This window comes from Pleuronectes platessa, chromosome 16 (assembly GCF_947347685.1).
Source record: "Pleuronectes platessa chromosome 16, fPlePla1.1, whole genome shotgun sequence".
Classification (NCBI taxonomy): domain Eukaryota; kingdom Metazoa; phylum Chordata; class Actinopteri; order Pleuronectiformes; family Pleuronectidae; genus Pleuronectes; species Pleuronectes platessa.
This window is the reverse complement of record NC_070641.1, coordinates 14264048-14288526: the sequence shown is the minus strand read 5'-3', so window position 1 is coordinate 14288526 and position 24479 is coordinate 14264048. Positions and strand designations below refer to the sequence as shown.

The 24479-nt window shown below is 41.9% G+C and overlaps 2 protein-coding genes across 6 annotated transcripts; one reads left to right on the top strand and one right to left on the bottom strand.

Moving 5' to 3' along the window:
* Positions 1 to 491: 491 nt before the first annotated feature.
* Positions 492 to 24268, bottom strand: tbcd (tubulin folding cofactor D). Of its 5 annotated transcripts, none has more exons than XM_053443323.1 (40): positions 24016 to 24268; positions 23635 to 23869; positions 23472 to 23522; positions 23282 to 23379; positions 23008 to 23109; positions 22771 to 22917; positions 22256 to 22311; positions 21503 to 21635; positions 20696 to 20741; positions 20220 to 20352; positions 19886 to 20028; positions 19737 to 19797; positions 19537 to 19611; positions 19278 to 19372; positions 14592 to 14748; positions 10956 to 11013; positions 10840 to 10869; positions 10461 to 10546; positions 9637 to 9717; positions 9458 to 9531; positions 9191 to 9308; positions 8486 to 8546; positions 8368 to 8390; positions 8235 to 8266; positions 8068 to 8130; positions 7904 to 7980; positions 7613 to 7694; positions 7396 to 7514; positions 7210 to 7301; positions 6730 to 6870; positions 5912 to 5995; positions 5239 to 5397; positions 4587 to 4725; positions 2159 to 2280; positions 1954 to 2031; positions 1781 to 1867; positions 1597 to 1684; positions 924 to 1033; positions 738 to 822; positions 492 to 636 (listed from the first exon to the last, which is right to left on the bottom strand). In XM_053443323.1, the coding sequence occupies exons 2-40, from the start codon at positions 23816 to 23818 to the stop codon at positions 613 to 615; spliced, it is 3594 nt and encodes a 1197-aa protein (XP_053299298.1). In that variant the 5' UTR covers positions 23819 to 23869; positions 24016 to 24268; the 3' UTR covers positions 492 to 612. The 5 variants fall into 5 exon arrangements, with proteins under 5 accessions (XP_053299298.1, XP_053299299.1, XP_053299300.1 ...); XM_053443324.1 differs by having other exon boundaries at positions 23635 to 23838; XM_053443325.1 differs by having other exon boundaries at positions 24122 to 24268.
* znf750 (zinc finger protein 750) lies at positions 15339 to 19204 on the top strand. Its single transcript, XM_053443327.1, has 3 exons — positions 15339 to 15531; positions 16876 to 18164; positions 18284 to 19204. The coding sequence occupies exons 2-3, from the start codon at positions 16897 to 16899 to the stop codon at positions 18828 to 18830; spliced, it is 1815 nt and encodes a 604-aa protein (XP_053299302.1). The 5' UTR covers positions 15339 to 15531; positions 16876 to 16896; the 3' UTR covers positions 18831 to 19204.
* Positions 24269 to 24479: the final 211 nt, after the last annotated feature.

The window sequence follows — 24479 nt, the reverse complement described above, 5'->3', positions numbered from 1 at the left end:
CTGGCCGGGGACTCCTCCAGCTCCCGACACCTCCCCCGGTGCAGGGAAAGTAGGTCTGCACGGTACCCGAGGGAAAGCAGGGCCCCGGTGACTTTCCACACTTTGTGCCAAAATGGCTACAAGGCAACCACTTCCTTTCAGTGCAAACTCCAGTTTCAATTTCAACCTATCTGTGTTGTTCCGGTTACAAAGTTACGAGTAAACAGCTCTGGTGAAACCATTTCCAAATGGGGGGCATGTAAGGAAAAAGGTTACGCACAGAAAACTAGGATGAAATACAGATGTGCTGAGGATTACTGTGAGTTTGGAAAGTGCAATAACAACGCAGGGGAAAAGCCACAATCCTTGATTCCATCTCCACAGTAAATCATTCTTCATATTGGATCAGGAAAAGTTCCACAGGACAAAAACTGTGTTAATAAAGTGACTGATTGAAAACTTTCTGTTATCCAAGAACTCTATGGTAAGAATAACAAAAGAGGGGAAACAACTTTAGTTTTCATCCATTTAATGGCATGTTATTCTAAGGAGAGACACTTTGTCAGTACGATTGGAATTTTCTACAGTTTTTTGTCCACCTCCGTAGTTTTCTGTTTTCACAGGCATGGGAGATCAGGGGGCCTGGACCTGGCTCTGCTGATGAAAGACAGTGGTTAGGGTTAAACTCCAAGTCCAACAAGGTGACGAAACAAATCCAACAAGCACTCCGATCAAACTGATGTCAGTCAAATGGTTACCTTGGAAACCAGCTGCGGCTTGGGGACTCCCAACCAATCACAGAGCTGATTCCTGTGAGTCCGCACTGTGGGGAGGTCACTTTCCCTGGAATGGACACACAGACCAAGAACATGAAACATACTGTCCTGAATTCATTTAATATATTCAACAACATTTACCATAAGCATCCAGGTGGAACAACTAACCAATTAGTATCACTCAGCAGGGTCATGACATCATCCAGCACTTCTGGATCCATGACATCATCGTAGGTCAGCACCATCTCATACATCTGGCCCGCTGTCGTCTTTCTAATCTACAGATAGAAGAAAGAACCAGTTCAAGTTGTTTCTTTGCTGTTGTTGGTCACGACGACAAAATCAGCCGCACATTAAAATATTACTACAGGGCAGATTTATCAGGCTAAAGACGATGGTATTTGGAGAGTGTGCGTTTAAATGTCCAATATGCAACTTGAACAGAACACCTAGGTGGATGATGCTGTGAAGCAGCGTGTGATCATGGAGTTGTTGACTTTATCTTAATTGCTGATTTGTTATGGTCAGAAATGGGGTAATGTATTAACTGTCTAAAAATGTTACGGACCAGACGAAAAGTGACATACAAACAGTGTAAGGAAAACACAGGCTAACTGTGTATTTGCTTTGTCAGTTGTTCTTATAGCGGAGACGGGCAAAGCCTCAGGTTAAGCAGATATGATGCAATTAAAAGCGACTTAAATCAAACGTCTTGTCACCTTCAATAAAATTGGGAATTGTCTGAATTTCAACATTTTAGTCAACAAAATGTACAACATAGGTGAAGTGGTTTTTAGACATTTTAATGAAAATTATATCCGTATGACAGGTGTGAACTTACCACAGGGAAGGGATGGCAGAGCAGCATCAGCAGCTGGGACAAAACCTTCTTCCTCACTTCACCCTGGAACTGGATCAGCCCACAGAAGCTGGGAAACACCAGTCAAACCATTAATGTGTCATTCATTCAGCTGGTTTTAGAGCCCTATTTAATGTTTGCATTTATCAATGAGATGGAGACTTACACAGCTACGCAGGCGGACAGCTTCTGAATTTCCTTGGTCTTCTTGAACTCTTTGCACAGAGCCAAGATTTCCACACAGAACGGATGACTCAGAAAAGAAAAACAGACAAACTTAAGTTCTCATATCACCCATGTTTAAAAAAATAACTAAGACAATGCTTTCACAGCACTTACTTCTCTTGCGTTGTGAAGATTTCAAAGCAGTTGTTGGAGAGCATCTGATCCACCATCTTAAGAGAGGAAGTAGCCACCCTGAAAAAAGGAAAAGTAACTGACTCTCATATCGTAGAGAGGATTTATAGAAATGAGATGGAATAAGACATTTGAACCATAGAGAAAAACAAATATAACAACAATCTTCCATCGTGTGTGAGTGTACCTGCAGTTGTGGAGATTGTTTCTTAAGACTCTCAGCAAAGTGTCTCCAAACTGTGTCAGAGCAGCTTCATTCTCCTGGATCCCTTTCATATGATCGAACAACGACTTGGAAGAAAACTGCACCTGAGCAGAGGCAGTGGAGAGCAGCAGTGACTGTGGAGCCTCTCACTGTGGAGAGGTTAGATGCAACAATGACTGTTTGTCATTGAGTGACTTTAAGAAATGTCAGTGAGACATTTTCTGACTCACACGTTGTATAACGATTTGCGCGTCAAATTAACTGTGTGCTTATTGGCGAGGGAGAGTGAAGCAGAGGGGCCTTGGAAAGATAAACAGTTAAAACAGATGAAATCATCAGACTGTGAGAAACAAAGTGTCAAGCCTCGACACTATGTGCTGTTGATGGAGCACTGATTTCAAAAAATGTTTTATGTAAAAAGATGAACTAAACCTGCACTGTACACATCCAGCAGACCTATAGGAACTGTCATTACTCTACTTTAGCTCCATGTGTCTCAAACCCTGTCTGGCCTACTGTAAAACACATGCTGCCTCCGTAGAGAGGTCCGGCTCCTGATGTAAATATAAAGTAAAGTATAGGGTAAAGAAAACAACGATTCGTACAATTTAGATGAAACGCACTAGTGAAAACATCATAAGGATTTATTTATATTCAGTAGATTCATTTGAGCTAAATGTAACACATTGTTGTTTTATTACGTCGGCTGCAACGCTGTTCACCCTTGAGACTCCAGAAGTGTTTTGTGGACTCAAACACCTCACCCACGTCTCCATCAGCACAGTGGTGAGTAGATAATTAGTGAATTTTCATTTTGCGGTGAACTATCCCTTTAATCATACACAAGGTTCTAATCTGATTTTCTTCTTTTTTTTTCCCTGTGTCAGAACTTGGCACAGCTTCTGTTGTTTGGCTCTTTCAGGACTGCACTCAATGCTCTCTCTACATTCAGACTGCCCTTCAAGGCAATTCCTGGAAAGTTGGTGGACCCTCCATCGCTCTCTGTCCTCTGTATGTGCCTGTGGTGTGAGAATGGTAATCTTGGCCCATGTACCGATGCAGTCTTGGCTCAGTTTCCTGCATGCAACTCTGTACAAACATATCAGTCCTTCCCGTCTCTGAGGATCTATCTGTGGCAAAGAAACGCTAGAAGAGCCGGAGGTAAACGCAAGACGAGAGCCAGATCGTCTCCAAGGGAATATGTTTACAGCCTCCATTGGCAGATGAGTTTAGCGTTACTGGCCTCGCTGCTGCTATTACAGGCTTCAAACTTATTTTTCTTTATTATATACACAAACATTAAAGCTAAAAATAATTTTATCATCACAAATCTTTATGGGAAGGGCCTTTTCGAGTGATTGGTCTTTATGAAGGAGGAGAGAGAATTTGATCAACACTAGTTGGGGCCCCTGCTGGGCCTCCCAAGTGATGGTGAGGAAAAGGTCACTGGTGGAAAGCAGTAGACAGTTGTTATTTAGCCCTACAATGCAAAGATTTGTATGATGGGAGAATCTCACCAGTGCCATGAGGGAAACGTTAGATTAATTTGTTATAAAGCTAGAGCGGTTGCCACAATATTATATAAACTGGCACAGGTAGTGGGATGCAATAATTCTAAGAACACACTGAATATTCTGTGAATGTAAGAATTCATTTCAAGTCAGAAGGTTCAAGAGAAAGAAGGTGGGAGTGAGTAGACTATAATAGACACATGGCTCCCTCTGCTGGTTAAGATTCCTCCAAAATATCAAAGCAGATTTTTCCAGTTTATTACTGGCAGTAGGATTTCACCACCTGGCTCCAGAACTATTCAACACTGTGTGATATTGAGCAGGGCTGTGGAAAACCCCAGCATGCACAATGAAATACCAGCAGTAAAAACCTAAAACAACATCCTCAAGTAAAATTATAAGCCACATCTAACTCACCTCCAGTCACTGTGTTCTCATAGCAGCATCATTTAAAAAATGTTTACCATTGTGTGGGTGTGTCTACTGAGTTAACATTGTAGATGGAAGTGATATTAGATAAAATACAGGCGGGCGACACATTAAAAGGGCAAAGACAAGATTTAAGTGTCTTTGTGAGATATGATTAATTTCTCCTTTGGGGTTTTGTTGATGATTGTAGAGAGTGAGATTATAGACTGTGGACTTGTGTATCAGGATGGCTGGCGTGACCGATCCCAAAAAAAGTTGTCTGTCTTTATATACAGTCTGTGCTGAGATCTAGTGACTGAGACAGCCGGAGGTTATGACTCATATTAATTCCCTGAAACATTGTTTCCTCTATGGAAGTGTCTGTGTTTGTTTTTCGATTTATCAAATGTCATTTTCCCGCCCATCTTAACAACATAATGCTCTGATTTCACAATGTTGGATTTCTAATCCTCTCATCCAACTTGACCTACTGTGGACTCGGTGATATCTCCCACAGACGCGCAGAGCCCGAGCAGGGTGTGGTACTGATACTGGGGCAGTGCAAGCAGCTGGGTGATATACTGGTAAGCTTGGGATGGAGCATTCCAGTTCAGACTGGTTGTGGTCTCACTGAAAGACAAAGCAGGTGGAGCCAAAGATTAAAAATAATAATAACTATATAAAAGTTATTGTTCATAAAAATCGCTCTGCATAAAGATTTCATATTTTATGTACAGTGCTGTGCTGTGCGAAATGTTTCGGCACTTCAGATGTTAAGCAACAACATCAGGGAGGCGTCTGATGGGTCACAAAGGAATACAAACCCAGAGTGTACAGCCATAGTCGTAAAGTACAATAGAGACGATAAAGAATAAGAACAACAGGGAGGCTTTCCCACAGATGGCCTGATCTCAGCATCATGGGGTGAAGGTGGGATCACATGAAGAGACAGAACCGACACATCCTGAATCCAAAGATAATATAACTTCGAAAAACTTTCCATGAGGCTTGGACCATGGACCTTGAAAAACTCTATGCGATTGTTCCTTGGTGCATTGCTGCTGTTGTTTTAAGATGACGCTAGCCAACTGATGGAATGAATGGCTGGTTTAAATCATTTAGTTAAAGTTTGGAGTAACTCACACAGGGAAAATGTCCAGCAGCTCCTTCTGGTGGGGAATGTGGGGAACTGCAGGCTCTGTGCTGTGAAGGAGACGCAGGAAGATGTTGCCAGCGTGGGCTCTGTATCGATCGATCTTCTCTGCTGCCTGCTTGGCCAGGCCGCACATCATGCACCTCACTCTGCGTCATACAATGATAGGAGAAAAAAAGTTTGAAAAGCTTCCCGAAGAAAGATAAAATCACCAAATCAGCCATTGTTTCAAACTTATACCAAGTCCTGTGCCCAAAAGAGCAAGGGTGACACATGGAAGGTGACTTGCAATAAATTAATAACTGATTAATCTTAAACGTTGCAGAAGGCAAACATGAACACTGTGTTTGTATTCTACCATGACATGACTCTTTTTAATCTCAGCTAGTATCAACGGTAAAAGTGGATCTAACATATTTTTTTATCCTTTTCCTCTACTAGAATTACCATAAAGTTTCACTGACTTATGCTCAGTTATGTGGCCACACCTTCTGACATTGAGGTGATACGGATTACTCAAGGCCATGAACATACCACAGGTCTATGAACAACTGATAATACAGGTTTTATGGTCAGCAGCTGTCGATAGTGTTCCTCTGGCTGTATGGTTTTGTTTTATAAAAATGAGCCATAAGCTGGTGTCAATCAGAGTTTTCTACTCACATGTCCGGTGATAGGATCTCTGGAGAACCACTGGCCACCACCAGGGTCACATCCATCAGACTGGTCATTGCTGCCTCTCTCACCCTGGGGGAAAAGACAGGGGGAGATTCATTGCTTGAACTGATTTGGTTTGGAATCTACTATAAACTCATTGGCCAGAGTCATCCAGTAGTAAGTCCTTAAAATTATCTTTTAAAACACATCACAGGCTGGAACACCACCATTTGAAGAGTGCATTCCTGTGTCGCTGAATTAGGCAGCTTTATAGTCAAAGTAGCTTTATGTCTGCAGGGCACAATTTGTTTATGTGAAACGTTAATCAGGTCATTCATTCAAAAGTCACACCCTGAAACAGGTGCACAGGCGACCGGTGGAACGCCTGGTTATTGGCCTGAGAGAAAATGTGACGCAAAAACAGAAAAGACAGAACATTTATGGCTGTGAAGGTGAAAAGAAAGAGAGATAAATGTGTCCCTGTGTGGGGGCAGGTGCTTTAAAAAACAAAAAAAATCTCACGCAACAAAGAAAACACTGATTGTAGATAAGGAAGTACGAAAAAGAACGGAAGAAATGGTTGAAATAAAAAGATTGCCTGAAAGAAACAGCCCATCCCATGCTGTGTGGACAAGTGACAAGCCTGGTGGCATTCCTGGCGAGTCGGTAAGCATGGCCTGGAGGTACTGAGAAAGGCGGAGGGACTGAAAAAACACTGGAGGCCTCGGGCAGGAGAACGTTGCTAATGCCTGAGGCAATTAAAAGAGCACGAGTGTGTCCACATGTATGCATCTAGATATGTGTCGATGAGACAGTTCACTTACCACGCCCCGATATTCCCTCTGCCGTCTGTTGTGTAGTCATTGATGCTCTCCAGCAGCGTGTCGTACACCGGGGCTACGTTTTCCGAACATAGAGTAGAGTCTGGGGAGCCGCCGGTGCACACACCCACCTTCACACACACTCTGGTGGAGAGTAAATAAAAAGAAAAAGGTACAAGGAAGATATCACATAAACAAGAAAATCAGATGAAGTTTTTTTGGTGGGAAAAGATGGAAAACCCATGGCTAACATGTCATTCAGGTCCTGCAGGTAGAGTCAGTCCACTGTTTATCTTACAACCTGCACAGCTGCGCAGTTAAGCTAGCAAGACGAGCGACACAAAGGAGAGGGGGGGGGGGACAGAGGGGCCTTTGAGACACAAGTCTGGACCATTATCAGACAACTAAAACACAAATATAGGAAAACATTGAGACAGAAGATGCAAAGATGAGATGTCCATAGACAGATACATGAAAACTCACTGAGCAATTGCTCTGACTGCATCTCTCCTCGCCTCTGTAAATCTCCCTTCCCTCTGGCTGACAGCGCACATCTGCTGGAGGCCTTCAAAGATCTAATACACACATGTACACACACAATTTAGGCCTAAATACTAAGACAGTGAGATGTCCAATGCCTTGAAAATGCACATAGAACTTAAAGCACACCTGCTTCAGTTTGCCATGGATCATGAATCTTGGCAGACAGCCGAGAGTGAGGGCAGATCCACAGCGAGTGAGCATCTGCGGACTCTTCAGCCCCTCGATGTACTGAGATACCAGGACATCTACACGAGTGCACATTAGACAAATAGAGTGCAGAGATTATTTTCAAACTAAGACCGAGAGGTAAATCCAGTGCAGTAGGAAACTGTACTGAACCTACCTTGGATCTGCGAATCAGCCTGCCCCGCCTCGACCTCGTAATATTCCTCACACAAGGCAGAGAAAGCTGCCAACAGTGCGGCCTGCAGAGACAGCAGGAAAAGCAGTGAGGGAATGAAGAAAGAAGGACTATTCTCTAAGAGCAGACACTTTGTTTAACTACTTCCAAATAAGTTTCTTTGCGGAATGTAGCATTTAACTAGAATTTAACTGACAATTCAAAAGGAACATTTTCTTGAATCCCTGCTGTTACCTCTATTTATAGAGAACCATAAAAATGTATTAAGTTTACCATAATGCCATCCTTCGCTCCACTGGAAACGAGATGAAGGTTTTTTATGGTGTCATCAATGAGCCACTGCCAGTCAGCTAAAACATAGTGACACAACGTCAGACACTATTGGGTGTGATACTGAATTAAATTAAAAGTATAATCACAAGTGTTTAATAACTTACCGATTATAGGGTCGTTCTTAAAAGGCATTTTGGACAGGGACAGTTTTTCTATTATGTTGCACACTGCAGAGAAGATAAAAACAATCAAATCAGCTGTATTAGCAGAAACTCTTCCAACTGCAACTAATTAAAAACTAGTAACACCACTGTTCTGCTATTCAACTTACTTGCCGGCCTCATAAGTTCTCCACCAAGACCCCTTAAATAAAAGAGAATCATTTTATTATAAAAGCCGAAATTATAATTATGTTTTTAATCATACACCAAACTCTAGAGTGTAGATGGAATCATTCATCCTACCTGTACTGTTTTCTGTCCTGAAGCTGAAAGTGCATCAACAAATTAAAATTAACAACTGGGGACATTTTGACATAGCTTATTCAATTTTAAATCTTTTTTTTTTTTTAGGTAATCTTACCTTTTGGTGAATGTTTTTCAGTGCATCCACACATTCTGAAGAAATCATGTCCAACACAGTTCTAAAGGACAAAGGCAGGCAACAGTTCAATGAACAGATTCTGTACAAGTGTATTTGTGATTATAAATCAAATCAAATAAATCTTTATAAACTGCATCATCAGCAGGTTTTGAGCACAAACACAAAAAAACATACACTTTCCAAGTCTTGTTTCCGTACAATTTCACATCAGGCCAAAGGCTTATGTAGAGCTCATCTTCACAGTATATTCTACTATTCAGGTGGGACAAGGATTACCCCAGTTTGTACCTCTCAGGTATTAGCTTTACTGTTAGCTGCTAACATCCATCCATTTCTCACTGAGATAAATACTCAGTGATGTGTGAAAAATCTACAAAAGTCATATATTTAAGATTCTTCAGACTCGTCTAACCTGAATGAACTCGAGACAGGCTAAAACCTTTTTTTATTGTGTAGTTTACACATTTTTATCCAGATGAGAATTTGCAGATTCTAGAAAAACGTCTGGATGGGGGAGATGTTGTCTAGCAAGGTTCCGGGATTAGAACATTCCCAGGTGCTTATCTTTCAGAGACAATGGTGCTCATCATTGTGACTCAATGTAAAGCTAATACACAAGAAGCACAAGCCTTGGACATCCAGCCTGAGCTCAATGTTCCTTTGTCATAGTGCTGAGGAGTCTACCTGTCGGTCTGAAGGCCCAGTTTGTACAGAGCGTGTGTGACCTCTGCACATGCCAGGATGGCTCCATGGCGACTGTGGAGGTCAATGCCCACTGCCATGGACAACAGCTGCGGCAGAACTGAAACCGACCAGGAGGAAAGTGCATGGCATTTATCTACTCATAAGCAATAATTATACGTTTCAGTCAGTTCCAATCAGTCATGTCGCATTTGCATCTTGTTGAAGGCAGTTCAATGCCTGGGAAACAGGTACGGTGACATCGTTTACCTGTTGTTGCCATATAATCGGGTGCTTGAGGCGTCAGGTTGTGGAGCGCTTTGCTCGCAAGCTCTCGGATCACACTGCAAAATAGACACAGAACAAGAGATTTGTTTTAAAGATTAAAAAACTAACTGTGAGGCATGGTTCATCATGTGTGGGAAGTGCAGGACAATACAAGCACTTACCAATCCCAGTGGTTGATCTTCATGGCTACTAAATGGTCGATCATGGCATTGGTGTACTCTGGGAAACTAGCAACGTAAACGCTGCGAGAACAACAACAACAATGCAGGATGAATGCCAGCGGAGAAGGATCAACTATTTTATACATCTTTACTTAATTTAATTTCTTATGTGCAGTTCCTTGGTCAGACGCGCCCTGAGGCTAACATCTTTCCATCCATTGTACTGCTTGAATATTTGCTCTGCTGCATTTCTGCCAGGGGTGGAAATTCCTGAAAGGGTTGAAGCGTTTCTATGTTGGATGAAAAACACAGTTCACTCCTCACATGTCAGAGAAAGTTGCTGCTGTTCCTAAACACACATTCTTCAAAATGTGAGTGCTGGAGATGTCTACACAAAAAACTTGGGTTTTAGTTTACCACACTACATTGTGGAAAAATGTACAGCCTCACATAGAGGCTATTGGGTACGGTGGAGGAGTGCGACTTTAAATAGGGGCAGTATCACTCTTATTTATCAAGTACCTAATGGCACTCTAGCTCATAAAATGCCTTTAATCTACTACATTAAATATCCTATTAACTCTAAACTAACTTTTAAACATTATGTGCATCACTGATGTGTTTACATTTTAAATACTTCTATGTGTGAGGCAGAATAGGACAACACCTGTTGCTGACACATTTAATTATTTAGTCTGCTAGAACAAGTATGCATCCTCAGCCTTTGCTCAAGTGCACCCTCACTTTTCAGGATATTGGAAGATGTGACAGTTAAAGCCAAGAAGCTGCAAAGTCCCAAGTTACGTGAAAACAGTGTTTCTTACCTGATGTTGAGAAAACAAGTGTTGAGATTCCCCACAGCATAGTAGTCTGCTGCAGTTAAAATGTCAATACCATGAGGGAAAGTTCCCTGTTGAGACAAACAAGCAATAAACAGCTGATATGTTTTCAGTGCATTGTGTTAGAAAGGTATTTTTTGTTAGCAAATGGGAGAGGTGATGAGCTCAGGTTGTAAGGGTACTTTGTGGCCGAAGGACTGTTGGATAAACAAGTGTCTGACTGGGCGGCCATTACTTTGCTTTACAAACTACTGCCGATAAGGCAAGTTTGAGCAAGACCTGGTTATTTGGCAGCAAATCAAATTAAAATCACAGTGATTCTGTTAATCAGAGTCTATGAGTAGTTAATGCTTCAGTCACAAACCTGTCTGCCGACATTCTCCTGGAAGGCAGCCTGGGAGAAAACGAGACATTAAAGTGAACTTGTGTCATGTAACTGTAGATGTTCAGAGATCATTGGATATAAAACAGATAACTCACAGAGGCGGCTCTGCGGCAGTTGACATTTCGATCGAACACGGTAGTGATCAGCAAAGCACTGCAGAGAGAAACACAAAGAATATAAGATGAGGTAAATATCTGAAACGAGACTTGTGTGAAGAGCTGTAAACTGTGTGCACAGAGGGAAGTCATTTGTTTTTTTTTTACAGCCACAAACATAAATCAAATAAATCAAGATTAAAGTTTTCATGATTCATATTTCTTTAAGGTTAAAGGCAAAATTTAACTTAAAGAAATATGATTGACAAACACTTCATAAACAGCAACATATATGTAAATCTGAGGTAGATAAATTATGTGTTATAATTACCTACTGTGCTCAAACAAAGCATGAGATATACAAATCAATATTATACTTTAATTGTATTGCTACTGATGGCAATTAAAATCGTAATTTTTTTTTATTTTGTCCAGTCCTAATAAAATTCATCACTTTTTGTTAGATTTATTATGCAGTTTGTAAAAACTGACAGAAATACAATCTCGTAACTTTCCTTACCGAGTAACTAACCTTCTCAGTAAGCCGTGTAACATTGCAACAACAAGTGTTTCAATAGATTAATAAGAAAAAAAAATCTCTGACTCAGATTTGCATCACCACAAAACAGATTTCTTTTGCTGCAGCTTTCCAGCATTGCATCATGAACACAGCCACGGTGTGATTAACCATGACTGCAGCGATATGGGAATGGGAAATTGATAGTGTCTACGTTTGTATCTCAGCATCATCGCCTGCTACGTTGTCACTATAACTTCCAGGAGAGGTGGATGTGTGAATGTCAGTTGTTAAAGGGGATGCAACCTACATTGAAAGGACATCCTGACACTAACTGTTGTTTATTTTGTTTGCTCTCCTTCTCTGTTCCCTGCTTCCAGACACCAGGATTTAGGCCTGCAGCTTTACTAACTGCCCCTACCCCGAGGGCTTGAAAACAAAATGATTGCACAATGGATCCTGCCCTGTATCTGTAACTGTAACTGTGGAAGTAGACAACCGTGTGTGTGAGTGTGCCCCCAAGTCACCCAAGTCCCACATACTCAATAGTGAGTTTTCAGCTAATGTCATCAAGCTGTGATGAATAGAGCAGGAACCAGCTTGTCGGAGCTTTGCTGCCAAACGGCGACCGAAACCTACAATAACAGGCGAAACCTGGCAATCCTGTAGGCTACGAGAAGGGAGGGTGTTGTTGCGACTGATCATGATAATGCTCATGATAATGGTAGTAGGGGTTCAAACTGACTCTGCAGAGCTGGTCTGCACAGTCAGAGGCCACAGGTCCATACATGCTCGGTGGAGGCAAACCGTTAGTATTGACTAAGACTGAACAAACGTCACTGGATGATATTGCACCCTAGTTTCTCTGCACCGGCTGTTTACAGTAAGTATCGAGACGTCTCTCGTTACTTTGAAGGTTGTTCCCTGCTTCTGAATGAATTCAGCCTGTCAGTCACATGTTGGAATAAGCATCCAGGTCACACTGAGTAAAGCCACAAATAACATTAATGTAAGAGTCACTTATGTCCAAATAAATCACTTCAGGAGTTAGATAAAGTTACCAATGTTACATATTACATCTCTGAACAAGGCCTACATTTCAGTGCCTATTTATATACAGTTGCAATCAGAAATATTCAACCCCCCAAAGATTTTAAGGATTTATCAATTAAAGTTGACAAAATCTTGCTCTTTGAATCTTGCTCTTTGAGCAAGATTCTGCCTCGGATGACTTCTTTATGAGTTGAGTGATACAGAAAATCAACACGGAAAATGCATGATGTAGTATATGTGTGTAGCAGTATATTTTGTTAACATAGCCATGTCACAATTATTCAACCCCTATATAATATTGTTGTTTTTAAAGCTGTCTGACAGTTTTTTTGTCTTAAAGTTGAGTTGAAACATTATTAAGCCTTAGGGAACTCTATACTGATCCTCATTTGCTTCAGCTGTGATGCATATATAAACCCCACCCTTGAAGCTATTCAAGGTAAGTTGCAATCATGGGAAAGACAAAGGAGCTTCCACAAAAGCTGAGAGAGGAGATTATTTCATCCCACCTGAAAGGCCTTGGGTAGAAGAAGATTTCCCCAAAAAATTATATTCCAAGAAACAATTGGGAACATTATAAGGAAGTTTAAAACTGATGGAGCAGCTTCAAACCTGCCTGGCCGTGGAAGAGAGCGCAACATTTCATCAAGGGCCCTCAGCAACTTAGTCAGAACAACTCAGATAAACCCCTGTGTGACTGCAAGACACCTACAGGATGACCTGATGAAGGCTGGTACAAGTGCGTCAGTGGCAACTCTAAGACGTGCACTAAATTAAAAAGGACTTCATGGCCGGCTTCAAGACACACTCAGCTCTTGACCACAAGGAACAACCAAAGTCGACTAGAATATGCCAGGAGGAATTTGGATAAGACTACTGAGTTTTTGGTGACAGTTCTATGGACTGATGAAACCAAACTGGAACTGTTTGGACGTATGGACTAGCGGTATGTCTGGCGTGTGAAAGGCCAGGCTTAGGACCAGAAGAATACCATCCCCACAGTCCAGCATGGAGGTTGGTCAAAGATGATGTTGGGCTGTTTTTCTGTGGCAGGAACTAGCAATCTTTATTGTGTACATGGCATCATGGATTCACAGAAATACCAGGCCATTTTAAAGAGGAATGTGATGCCTTCTGTTGACCAATTAATCCTTGGTGATCATTGGACTTTCCAGCAAGACAATGATCCAAAGCAAAACCTCCAAGTCCACCAAAGCTTGGTTGAGAAAAAGATCCTGGAACATCCTGGAGTGGCATTCACAGTCACCAGATTCAAATTTGATTGAACATCTTTGGTGGGATTTAAAGAAGGCAGTTGCAGCATGGAAGCCATCAAACATCACTGATCTAGAGGCTTTTGCACTTGAAAAATGGGCAAAGATTCCAATCGAGAGGTGTAAGAAGGTTGTCCGCACTTACTGAAAACATTTTTTAGAAGTTATAAAAGCTAGAGGATGCGCCACAAAGTACTGAAGCTAGGGGGTTGAATAATACTGCACATGCAATTGTGTTGAAAGAGTTACATTTTTCATTTGAACTTCAAAGTTAACTCAACTTCTGTTGTCAAAATAACTAAAATACGCATCAATAAATATCCTTTGTTGTTTGATGAGGTTTTTTTGTAATTTATTGTCATTATCTGTCATCCACATCCCTATAATGTCTATTGAGGTGAGGGGGTTGAATATTTCTGATTGCAACTGTACATCTATTTTTAAGGCCAAGGCCCAACAGTCTCCTTATGAAAACTCATTTAAATTCACTAGATCTAGATTTTAAATTTGGATCTGCCCAAAATTGCAAAAATATTAGATATCTGTATCCTAAATATGATTTTTGCATCAAGATCCATGAACAATTCTGTGTGAAATCTGTGAAGATGCCCTTACAATGTTAAAAAGAGTGCGAAAAAATTCACCAAATTGTTACAAGTTTTGTAAAAATCTGTCTTATGGTTTTTTTTGCACAATCCTGCTAAATAACAAATAAAGCAACTCAGACACAAGCATTTTGCAGCAATCCATGCATGTGGGGTGGTTGTATGGGAAAGGAAAGAAGAGGGTTACCTGGCTATCTCAGTGACGAACGGTTGGAGGTCTTTGGGCTCATAAGCTCTGGCGAAAGACCAGCACACGTAGCAGGCAGCGTCCCGCACGTTGGAACCAACGCTGCACGCTCCCCTCTTCTCGTCATAGGTCAGGGACTTGATTATGAGTGGCACGACTGCAAGCAGACAACAGAGCTGGATGAGCACATAAAAAACTAAAAACTACGCATTTACATCAAGCATTTAACGTATACTGTATACAATCTTGAAAAGTCAGGAGTGTTAAATATTTGAAAATGCTAAGGATAATTTTAAATCATTTTGCAGCACTTAAAGAGAAAAACAGAGAACGGCTTTGTGGAAAATTAGAATTGATTAAAAGCAATAGAAAAAATAAATGCAAATGCTGGTATTTATTTGCATTCTTTTCTTTGCACACTGTTCACATAGGGGAGGTAACGCTGAACAAGAACAGCAACAAATACACCTGCAAGTATGCAAATTTAATGCAGATTTTGCTAGCGTGCTACTGTGCTTGACTTGAAACCTGCTGCGTTTATGCAAAGGAGCATGTTCTTCTGTAGAACCGAAGGACAGGGCCTGCGTGGTCATTTCTACACAAGAGACTGAAGGAGCAGGAAAGACGATAGCCCCCACCTCACCCCGTCATGTAAATCATCCCTTGAGGCCTGACTAATATCAAGTACATCAATGTTGCCCAAGGGCCCTGCTGTTTGGGCTGAAGCTCCACCCACTGGTGAGACAACACCTCAGAGAAAGGAACTCACCACACAACTATCATCATCAATTACAGCACACACATGCACAGTCACACACAGAGACACTCTCAACTCTTGGCACATATTGGAGCGGATGTCCTGACGAGACACTAACGTTTGCCTTGGACTGTGGAGCGGCTCTCTTCAGGCCGAATAGCCCGGAGACGACACTCACAAAAGGTACGTTTTTTCTTTATCGTCTCTTAAATAAAAACTGAGTAGCATTGACTCTTATTTATCAAACTTATGGCACTCGGTCGAAGCCTTTCTGAGTTTTTCATAAGACTCCAATGTTTTGTAAAGGTGCTGTTCTCTAAACTGTAAAGTTGTATTTAAGGCAGTGTAAGTGTTGCATGCACCTGTTACCTATGGACTATATTATTAGGCACCTGCTTGCACTGCTGTGGCAGAATCAGCGGTAAAGTGCCTGACCTCTGTAGAGAACCCTCTAAAGAATTTAAGAGTTTTAGGTCAATAATACACCCCTTTTTTTCTCAACAACATATATTGACACCAGAGATCCAAGGAACCAAATTTATATTTTTACAAAGACAAAGACTAACCAGAAAGGTTTTTTATTGTGTCATATTGGTAGGGAACTGCAAAAATGTTAGAACGGGACTTAAAATTTATTTCAATTCTGAAGAAGGGAGTGGCTTTGCGTGTTACTACAGCTTAACAGAAACTTGAGCGACAGCTTCTTGCGACAGCGCACGACAAGCAGGTTCCTCCGAGCGACACCCAGCAACACTTAACTCACTGCTTTAGGTGATGTTTCATGTCAATGGCAAACCAGGAGTGTTTCAGATGCCGGAGACATTAATGAAGAATAACTTTTTGCATTTCTCCAAAGCTGGTGAGCTCATCAAATGATGAAAGAGAGAGAGTGCATCCCGCAGGTGTAGTCATGGGAAGCAGGTGGCTGGTAGTTCCCACGCCGACAGCCCAGAGTTTAGTAAGGTTGGGAGAGAAAGCAAGTCTCTGCCTGCCCTCCAGGTCTGTGTTAGTAAGTGTCTAGTCTACCCGACAACTGCCAACCTCGTGCCTTAGCAGCCCAACTTTACAGGACACATGAGTGGAGGAAAATCTGAATGATAGACAGCTGAACACACGCCAAGCAGAATCGTTTGCAGGATGCTGTCAATAGACTAAAGCCACACTAACACACAAGTGCACCTATGCAAACACGCAGGTAATTGTTTGCATACAGGAGACAAGTTTTCATATTTAACTAACGCTCAACTTGCTGTCCAAAAGAAACCGTTGAAGAAATGTATTAGCCCGAGGGTGCAGTGTTTTGTGCATCTAGAGATTTTTCTGACCTTGCGGAAAAAGAAACACTGGGAGAAAAACCTTCCAGTTACAAACTCTCTCCACCTGAACCAGTCGAGCAACTTTATAAGCCTCATTACTCAGTGACAATCTGGAACAAAAGAGGCAATGATTCACAAGTTACTCTTTTAGCGTTTTGCTTTAGTGTGACTACTTTTTCTTAATCTTCGTTATTCTCTTTTTTTCTTGCAGAAAACGTGCATTACAACCAAGATGGAGACTGCTCAGGAACGCAAGCCAAAGAGACCTCACTACATTCCCCGGCCGCCAGGCAAGCCCTTCAAGTACCAGTGCTTCCAGTGTCCCTTCACCTGCAATGAAAAGTCCCATCTCTTCAACCACATGAAATACAACTTGTGTAAAAACTCTATCTCCCTGATGTCCCAGAAAACTGGGCAAACAGCTCGACAGCTCAAAGCTGTAGCAAAGGGAGCCCCCGACACATCCAAGGATTGTCCGAGCCCCGAGCCCGTGCAAGCGGTTCAGGACGACAGTCCTCAGGAACAGGGGGCAGAGGAGAGCAAAGCTGAGTGCAGAGAAGACACAGAAGATGTAGACGTAGGGTGTGACAGTCCAGTGAATAAGGATGGCCAGAATGTGACAACACCAAATACAGTTACAGAAAGAGAGAACAGGGAGAGCAATGAAGCACAATCCCTGCCACGCCCATCTGCCTTCTACCCCGTCACACCCAACCGTGATGGATCTGACACCTTCAAGTCGTCTGGGCAGCAGTCAGAGGATTTGCAAATCCCTGCTCCCGCTTTCAGCCGGCCAGATTTCTCATGGGGCACGATTCCCTCGTCCATCCCCTTAAAGCAATTAGCCCCACCCATGGTTCCTGAATACCCGACTTATCTCATGCCAGACCGTCCCCTGTATCCGTCATACTACCTCCCAGGGAATCACCATGCAAATGAGCCAAACTCTTCTTCTTTCCAGCCAGAGTTGATGGATCCACAGAGGCCGTTGATGCCACAACCCATTGCCCCACCTCACGCTTCCCTTTTTCCTGCATACGCATACAGATACTGCCACCCTCTCCACCCACCCCCTCCTATGCACTATACCCTGTACAGGCCACATGAGCTCTCCATGCCATTTACAGGACCTAGATATATTCCTTTGTACGACCAAACCCTGAGGCCCAAGGATTATGAGTTATACATGCACTCACATCCCAGACACAATGGTCTCAACACATCTGCTCAAGAGCAGAGCAACCATGTTCAAAGTGGAGACAAGGCAACCAGGCTCAGCCCCAAAGAGGGTTGCTCTGCTTTGGGGTCCCCGGACAGACCCAACCATGCACAAACCCTCCTGAGAGACACAGAGCCTCTGCAGTACACCAGCATGGGTGACTCTCAGACAACCACCCAACTAGTCCACACAGCTGCCTCCACGCAAGACATCACGTCTGACCTAAGACGAGAGTCTGCTGAAAGCTTGCTGCATTTAAGACTTCAGCCTGTGGACAGAGGGTAAGCGAAATCCCTATTTGTTTATGTACCGAGGAATAAATTATTCCTCAGCTGCAGTGTATTGCATTTACAATTATTGTACTGTCCTTCAAATGTTTGTTTTGGTCTGTTTCTGTCAGGTCAGCAGAGATCAGCAGTTACTCCCCCATTTCTGTCTCTGAGCCATGTCCACAAACTACGTCAGGACAAGATGATGATGATGACAGCAGAGAAGATCTGGCTCCCCTCAACCTCTCAACAAGAAAACAGGACACAGAAAACAGCCCATCTGACCACAGACTGAGGTGTTCAGACACAGAGAAATCAAAGGAGGAGGATTTGCCTCTGAACCTCAGCATTCGAGCTTGTCACAGGAGCCCTGAACATCTACAGCGGATGCCAGACGATGAGCTAGATGAAGAGCCGTTTGACCAGAGACAGACGGCAGCGCTGGCTCTCTGTCAGCTCTCCATTGCAAGCTCTGCTGTCTCCTCATATGACTTCAGAACTGCAGTCAGGCCCTCAGAACATAACATGGATGCTAGAGGTCCTGGTTCTCCAGAGAAGACTAAGCACACGACAGTTGGCAAGAAGAGAGCAAAGAGTGGCAGGGCTGAAAACAACTGCCATAAACCGAACAAGCGAGCAAAAGTTCAAGGACGGGTTCTGAGGAGGAGGCATCGCTGACAGGAACAATTAAACTCTAAATTTTCTAAGATTTGTTAATAAGGACAAAGCATCTCCCACCTTTCAGCCTCGACGTTCAACTTAAATGTTAACATATTAAATAAGCACTGAAAGATTTGATTAATCAAAAAAAATATGTGAAATGTCTACAGTTGAGGCACATGGTCAGTCATTAAGATAAAAAATATGTGTTAAATGAAAAGACATGTTGCCCCAGGTGTGTGTGTGTGTGTATATATAACGTCTTGACATCAGGCTAGATGGGAAAAGATGGGTTTTTAATATTTAAATCTGGACAGGTTTGTCATTGTGTAAAGTTGGAGATATGGTAATGCACTGTAAATGTACACATTTTTAATAAATAAGTAACAAAAGCTGACTTGCTTACAGTAATCAATTTATCTAATACTGTATTAATGATTTCAGTGTGAATTTGTGGAAACGTACCCTCTGTCAATCTGGAGGGCAGCAGCAGGCCTCTTCTGCTCAGTTCTGCCAAAGCCAGGCAGCCTCCGTGCCAAGCCATGTCGGTTTCCTGGAAGCTTGAAACACAACACACACGTTGCAGTTGAAAATATAGGAAACCTTTCTTGAATAGTGGGGCGGCTAAACATTTTGTCCCTGCTAGACAGGTATTTAAAAATAAAAAAAGAGTAGCTGAGAGTCACTGATGGTGAGAGCAAATAGGCCCCAAACATGAACCTACCTGAAGCAATCCAGCAATGATCCAACAACCTCATCTGCCAGCTCTCTGGGAAGCCTCCCAGTCACCCTCCCATTGCTGAAGGGGTAAATACATTTAAATGAAACAAAGACATCTGGAAATGCTGTTTAACATAGAGAGCACATTAAAAAAAAACTACAAGGAGAACTTGTTATAAGCCGTTATAAGGGGCAGATTGTTACCCCTTTGCCGCAGACCACCGCACAATGGTTTCCTTATCTTTAAGTCCAACCAGCAGATGCTCTGTAAAAAGAACACATGCAAATTAAAGTTTCAGATAAGACGTATTGCAATAACAACCTTTTCACACTTAGTGGAGGCGGGAACTTACCGATAACAGTTTCTACCTCTCCAGGTATATCATAGTCTTCTATCTGTTCCTGTGTGTCCATATGAGGAGTCAGAGCATCAGCAGCTGAAGCAGATTCGGACGTGGAAAGGTTTGCGCCGAGGGAGCGGTTTCCCCTCTGGTAACTGAAAAACATGAATATACATTTCTAAACGTTGTGCTACTGCCTCTTATACCTATAACATATTTTGATCATTACACAATATTGTAAAGTATATACTAATAGACTTTCACAAGCTCATGTTTTAGATTTGACAAAGTTCATTTTCACATAACCACAAAAATCTTGAATTTATTTATTGCTTTCATGTCTGACCGCCAAGCAGCCAAACGTGGCTTCAGGAAGCAGAGGCCGAGTCTCTGGATTAGTTTGACACCAGGCTTCCTCAGCATGGCCTGGCTGCTCTCCGCTAGATTTCTCTGCTCCAGACACCGCAGGATTGTGGGAGCTGGGAAACACATGAAAACATATTAATTATATGATGTAATAAAATAATGAATAAATGAATATATACAGGAATAAAACAATTATTTTCATCTTGTTTATTTAAAAAAGCCTTTTGGGTGGAGGTTAGGCTACGATAAATATTTAACTGATATAACAAGATCATAGAGTGAACAAAAATCTGTTATTTTTCTAATTATAGTAATATTTCCAACAAGTTGAAGCCATCTGAACTCCTGAGATGCCTGTTAAAACCACTGAATGGGACTGACAGCAAAATGAATTGATCCTCATTCATTTTACTACTGCAGATACAGTAGCTATAAAAGAGAAACAAGGGAACCTACCATACTGGAGTAGGTCATCTCGTTTCCCATGTTTGAAAAGCTTTGCCTAAGAGACACAAATAAGATCAGACCAGATCGATCTATCATACTGCAGAGGACACATGAGAACAGTGACATTTGGGAGTGCATCACACATTTAAAAATGGTAATTTTTACAAAACATCAACAAACTAACCAAGTTAGAGAGTTCTCTCAGAAACCAGCATGCATTCCACACACCACACTGTCCATAACAAGTCCTTTCCGGCCTTGTTATGTTGCTTGTTTTTCTGCATCGCTTTAGCCTCAATCTTCACTCAGATCAGCAGGTTTGCATACAAGTATGAGTCTTGTGGCTGAACAGACAGAGCCAGTTTTGAACATTCTAAAAACTACAGAGGCAGGGTCCCGCCAGATGGATTTTTGACAAGTACAAAGGAACACTTTCTTAAATGTTACGCAAACTTATGTGGCAATAATTTAACTCTACTGTTCTTGCCTGAGGTACGTTACCTTAACTGACAGGGAGTGATTTGAAAATTGCTAATATTACAACAACCCTGTTCGCATTTGCTGAAAAACTAGAGAATTTCTCTTAAATCTGTGGATTAAACGAACATAAGTCACTTGAAGCAGAACCTCCCACACATGCAACAGGTGCAATACACACCTGCTAAAATCACATTAGGTGAAACATACCAGTCATGTCAGCTCTTGCAAACAACCCCCTGCAGGTTTGGATGAATCGGTGCCCACAGATGGCACCGGTTCAAAACATAGACACAGCCGGGCGTGAACACATAATATGATCAGGGAGAATGTATTTACCAGAGACTGCAGAACACCATTAAGCAACCTAATGTCTTTCAGTAACTCGTCAGTGGTCTGGAATATAGTGGTGAGGCTCCAGTCCAAAAATTCTCCGAGAAACTTCTGTTGCACATCGTGGCGTGTCATGAATCTGTATGTGCAAGAAGACGAGAAAGACTTTCAGGGTTTCATTAGGATAAACAAAGGAAGCCAACAGCAAATACATTCTAAGAACAACCCTGCCCTCCATTGGTTAGAAAGATAATTACATCTTATAGTTCAACATGGTTGGTAAAATCATGAATGATATCAAAATGTAACATGATTATACAATACATGAAACAAAATCCTTAAACAAGACAAAACTGGAAAAAAGGATTATGGTAGCTCTCAACAACAACGACCCTGAGTTAATATTAGTATATGGAGCTGTTCAGGCCGGGACTCTGATCATAAGTGAGGATTTTTCCCGCTGACTGGACTATGCATAGTGGAGTTAATAAAAATGTCCTTTCAGAAATAAAAAGCAACAGGGCCTTCACACTGTCGGACCCTAAATATGTAAGACATGTCTTGTTGGTGAGGTCTTGATGATCCTGATTTGATCAAAACAATAATTATGTTCCAACCAAGCTTTTTAGGCAACTCCTCTTTAATGGGTGTAAATATTGAAAACTAAATGATCTTTAAAGAAATATTACTGCCACTGTATATCTTTTGGTGACTACCAAAAAATCAAAGTACAAGGTAATAGTCTGTTTATACACTTACTTTGATACCAGTACGCATGCAGCATCCCTGGAACTATCATTGGCTGATAGATAAGACTGCAAACAAGCAAATAACAACTCTAGTTAATACTGTATGACATCAGGACTGTCAAATATCATCACATGCTTAAAATGTTATATAATAATACAACATAGAGACAAACATAACCAGGGCTTAATATATTTATCAGATGTTACACTATTAAATTATTTTTTGAACGTTTCTCTGTTCTAACTTCAGTTTTTCAGGGAAGCACACTGGTTGTTAAGTTTCTTCTGCTTGTTTTGTTTATTTTTGCTTTAATATCCGATTCTACAACAAAAGAGGGAACTTTGTTATAAGCTGCTTTAACCGTCACAGGAATTTTCTGCTGAGCTTTTAGACTGTTAGTTATACTATTGTATAGACAACAAAGACGATCCCTTTCTGAAGCAGAAAACTAGACATTTAGCTCAATCTCTCCAATAAAACACACAACACAACAAAATCAAGATTATTTCATATACTTAACTTGCCTTTGCAATAGCTAGAATACGCTCCATAGTGGACTCTCTGGCCTTTCCACCATCTGACTCCAGATTGCCATCCAGACGAGACAGGTCAAAGGGAATGAGGCAGGTCATGGAAAGCCACAGCAACAGCATGTAGCGAGTTTCCCAGGTCTGGAATTAAAACATGGTCATACAAACTGCTGCTAAGGCTACAATAAAGATAGTACAAGCAAGATTTGTAAGAGGAAGATACACACTCACCTCAATGTCTGCGGGATCCTGTTTGGACAGCAAGTCCAGGACTGGCTGGAGATCAGCAACCTCATGTGGAAGAAGCGTCATGAAGACTTTATAGCCTCTTACCTAAACAGAACAAAGTACAGGTACTCAGGGGGCCTATATCACAGAGGAGCAGTACTGACTTTCCCACGTCGGTATAATGAGCATTCTGTTCTGAGTAATGAGTTTTACTATATCAAGTGGATTTATATCGATTAAGCAAACGTCTATCAGCAGGAGCACTGGTTATACCGACCTTAGAGATGATGTAGAGAAACTTGTAGCTCAGGTGAACCAGTGAAGATGGAGACTTTTCACTCCTCACAAAATCCAGTAACAAATTCAACATCCATTCTATAAAAAGACAAATGAATATAGATTTTCCAGACGAATGTCCATTACTAATCTAAATTCAAAACCAGAGTCACACATTTGATTTAATGTACCTAGATGTGGGTCCAGCAGATGAGGCTGCTCTTGATATCTGTCCATTATCACTGTGGGAGAAAACAGGCAGGATGTGATGAACTGTGAATGAGCTGCGCCACCATTGAAACGTGTGTATGTAAGGATGGATGAACTCTGAGGAGGGGGACTTGTCTCACTCACCCAGGAACCTTTCTGTGGTGAACTCTACGGACTGCATGTCCCCGTGGACTTCCGGCAGACTGGACATGAGCGCTCGGGTCTCGTCTCTCTCGCTGAAGCCTTCCAGGACACAAGCTCTGGCCACGGGGTCGGACTCTGGCCCATCACCCCCGGAGCAACCAATCTCTGCGTCCGTTACAGCCATTCTGAGTCCCTTTGTGGAGGCTAGCGTACAAGTTGTGGAGCGGTTAGCTAGCTATGACAAGCAAAACAGGACGGGTGTGGAATGAAAGGAGCCTGGGGCACGATGGGAGTTTTTAAACATTAACTATAAAGTACAGTCTAGAGAGCACACACGAGAAAATGGCTATTGTTATCCTATTAATTAATTTAGCTATTTACCACTTGTATTGTGATGTTGCTCGCTTAGACGTGCAGTGGACGCAAGCTTCGCAGAGGCAATTCCGGTGTCAACAGAAACTGACAGTGACACGTGAAGGCTGCTCACCTGATGGCACACGGGTTGGAGGCAGCTGCAGTTGTTTTGTCGCCACACTGTTTTGGAGGCTGGTGCATTTGATGCCACACTGTTTTGCTTCTGTCTCTATGGCCACCCTGGTCAAATCATTCTATGTGCGCAACACGCTTCCGTACCGCCTCCAATTGTACGGCAAGCGAGAAGTGCGAGGACCAATACGTATGCGGTTCCTTCAATGTGAATAAGCAAAATTCCTTGGCATGAATTGTAAATAGTGTTTATATTTGATATGCGTAATTTACCTAGCATTTATATCATCCTTAAAACAGTTGTAGTTCAGTATTGTATATTTATAAATGTATTTGAATCTACTGTTATTACTTTTGAT

Bases quoted from the DNA above. Each gene is read 5' to 3' on its own strand.
- znf750 (XM_053443327.1), top strand. From the start codon at position 16,897: ATGGAGACTGCTCAGGAACGCAAGCCAAAGAGACCTCACTACATTCCC. The intron at 18,165-18,283 runs GTAAGCGAAATC...TGTTTCTGTCAG, and splicing joins CTTCAGCCTGTGGACAGAGG to GTCAGCAGAGATCAGCAGTT.
- tbcd (XM_053443323.1), bottom strand. From the start codon at position 23,818: ATGGCTGTAACGGACGCAGAGATTGGTTGCTCCGGGGGTGATGGGCCA. The intron at 9,718-10,460 runs GTAAGAAACACT...TTGTTCTCGCAG, and splicing joins ACTTGTTTTCTCAACATCAG to CGTTTACGTTGCTAGTTTCC. The intron at 2,032-2,158 runs GTACACTCACAC...TCCTTTTTTCAG, and splicing joins AACAATCTCCACAACTGCAG to GGTGGCTACTTCCTCTCTTA.